General features: G+C 43.4%; 1 protein-coding gene across 1 annotated transcript in view; it reads right to left on the bottom strand.

Moving 5' to 3' along the window:
* DYNC1LI2 (dynein, cytoplasmic 1, light intermediate chain 2) overlaps positions 1 to 2,254 on the bottom strand; it is a gene marked incomplete at both ends in the record, with an annotated part of 18,757 nt that extends 16,503 nt beyond the window's left edge. Inside the window, 2 exons of the mRNA XM_010150073.1 lie at positions 1,644 to 1,760; positions 2,181 to 2,254. Coding sequence (XP_010148375.1) covers positions 1,644 to 1,760; positions 2,181 to 2,254 — 191 coding nt within the window. The remainder of the gene's footprint in view (positions 1 to 1,643; positions 1,761 to 2,180) is intronic.
* Between the last annotated feature and the right edge of the window lie 431 nt (positions 2,255 to 2,685).

Here is a 2,685-nt window from a genome sequence, read left to right as displayed (position 1 = left end):
GTGCGTGGGCAGGGTGTGGGGGGGGGGGAAATGTTATCTTTGCCTGCTGGGAGGTCCTGACCCACTTTGCTATTTATTTTGCTTGCTGACGACACTAATGAGACAGAAAGGAAAAAAGCATGTATTATTAGATCCTAACACATCCATTACAGGGATGCACGAAGATCTGAATTCTCCAGCTGAGTCTGGTAGTCAAAAAGGTCTCTTCTTTCCCTCCTACTGCTGCCTGAGTTCTTATGATCGGCTTTTCCTAATCACCCCAAATACTTGTTACTTCCACATACTCAGGAATAGCCCCAAAATATTTCCAAAGCAGAGACACACAGTTGAGTTCTGACAGCACCAGGAAAAAGCACACCAAACATTTTTCTGCTTATTCCACCACCTCATTTGTCTCTGCGGAAGCCTGATGTCACAGGTTATCATAACACGCCTAACTGCAGGGTTTTTCCCCTAAAGTATTTACACAGTACTGAAGATGACTGTGCATGGTAAGAAAGCACTTACACCAAGAACCTCAAGAAGCCAAGAATGGCTCAGCACTTAAACTTACAGCACAGAAGATTTTTAGGTACTGCAAAATTAGGGGACCACTGAAGGTGCAGGCAATGTACTAACCCTTTAATTGTGCCTAACTTAGCAGCCAAAGGCAGTTTACTACCACGTGAGGACAGGACCAATCTCCATAACAACCAGTCACATATGGTACTTATCACTCGCACAAGCCTTCAGTACACTTCAATTTCCAAAATACCATCATAGGACCTTCCTAGTTCATCTGTTTTCAGGAACAGGGATGAACCACCATCATTGCTTCCCTCTTCTGAACTGAAAACTCAGAAGGAAGTCATGAATAGGAAGACTGTCATTCCCTGGTTATCAAGAGGGAAACAAATACAAAGAGGTCCAACAGTTTGCCCAAAATGAGACAAGCAGAAGCAGATTTAGCAACAAGGATAACAAACTCACTTCTCATCTGCTCTTGTCCCTAACCTTCCTAAAGCCAGGAGTGTTCTGATCATCAGACCTGCTTTTGACCTAGTCTCTTGTCATCATCCCCATCCCATACAGAAGACAAGAGCAATCATCAACAGCAACAAAAATAAGGGGCAGAGACAAGCTCCTATTTCAAAAACGAAATACTAATTCTGACTTTAAGCTCTGTTCTTCACTCATTCAACTCAAAAACCACCTCAGTTACAGTTAACCAAAATTACACACATGGGCCCCACATGGAAACACCAAACCCCCACATCCAGAAATCCATACTGAGAATTCTCATGGATGTATCACTTACTTTCTATAGTTACCAAGTAGCCATACTAAATGACAACACACCTGCTAGTAAGTCAACACAAGCAAGTGCATCTACCCTCAACGTACACGGATCCCGAGAGCTGCTCAAGCGCACTTTTTCCTCACACACAGGTCAGGCTGTAAGAAGGGCAAGAGGGAGAACGTACACTGAATGTAAAACGCATTTCACTTTTAAGAAACTGATATCAGTTCTAAAACACAGAGAACAACACTGGAACCACCTACTTGGGCATAACCCAAAACGCACTGATGAAACCACAGTTATAAAACCGCGTGTCAGCTACTTAATAATTACAGCGAAGAGATTACATATAAAATGAACTTACCATCTCTATCTTCATCGTGAATATTTAGATACAAGTATTCCAGCCCTCTTCCTTTCTTGCCATGCTCTGCTCCCTGTATTTTAGCCATAAGTGTGGTTTTACCTGAACCATCGTCACCTGCCAGTAAGTTTTTACAGGGGGAAAAAAACATAAGACACTTTCAGAATTAATTTTAACTTTGTAGGAAAGACTTTTCGAAACGAGCCTAAGTAATCAGAAGTATCTACGTATGTTTTTGGACCCTACTTCTTTGTTGTTTTCTTTCAAGTATTCCAGCTAAATCCAATGTTTTGTACCATGCCAAAGAGAATGAAACAATTATTCTGTATTACGCTCCATTTGTTTAAATACATGTTATAAATCTAACAGCATAAATCAGAAGGTAAGTCTGTCGGCCTGAAGACAGTAATACTGTAGACAGTATTACATAACCTAATTTTAACAAACTGATGTCAGTGCGTTCGCACCGCTGGTTTTAACGTGCCTTGTTCCTACAAAAAAGGCCCAACCACCCAACTGCTTGCATGTGCTACTTACCAAAAACGAGAATATTCTTGCCCGATGGCAATTTAGATCTTGACCTGGTAGAAACTTCACTCAGTATCGAGGACCTAGGAAGGCAGCATGGCTCTCGTTAGACCGGCACGCCCGGGGCCGCGGCGCACAGGCTGACAGCACTCATGAGCTCAGCAAATCGCACAGACCACGTTCGCTCCGTGTGCCAGCGAGATGTGACGCTACGGTTAAACATTTTAACCGACCAAAAACATGCCGCCTTTTTGAGAAAAGCTGCGATCGTTTCTAAAACGCAGGCAATAACATTTTCTTAAGTTTTTCTCCCTTGTAAGAGGTCACGCTACTGCAAAACATTACTTTCCCACTGATGCCTAACTCCTCCCACGACCCATTACTGTATTTTACAGGCAATTCTTTCTGCCGTTATTGATCCTTTTAAAAGCGTTAAGCAACGGAGAAGAAGAGCTCGCGTCCCGGGCAGCCCATCCCGCAGGGGCGGCGAGGCCGGCCGCGTTCCCGCACACCG

Source organism: Eurypyga helias, unplaced genomic scaffold, assembly GCF_000690775.1.
Source record: "Eurypyga helias isolate BGI_N326 unplaced genomic scaffold, ASM69077v1 scaffold1000, whole genome shotgun sequence".
Classification (NCBI taxonomy): Eukaryota; Metazoa; Chordata; class Aves; order Eurypygiformes; family Eurypygidae; genus Eurypyga; species Eurypyga helias.
The sequence above is the reverse complement of the archived record's forward strand: the minus strand, read 5'-3'. Positions and strand labels throughout refer to the sequence as shown.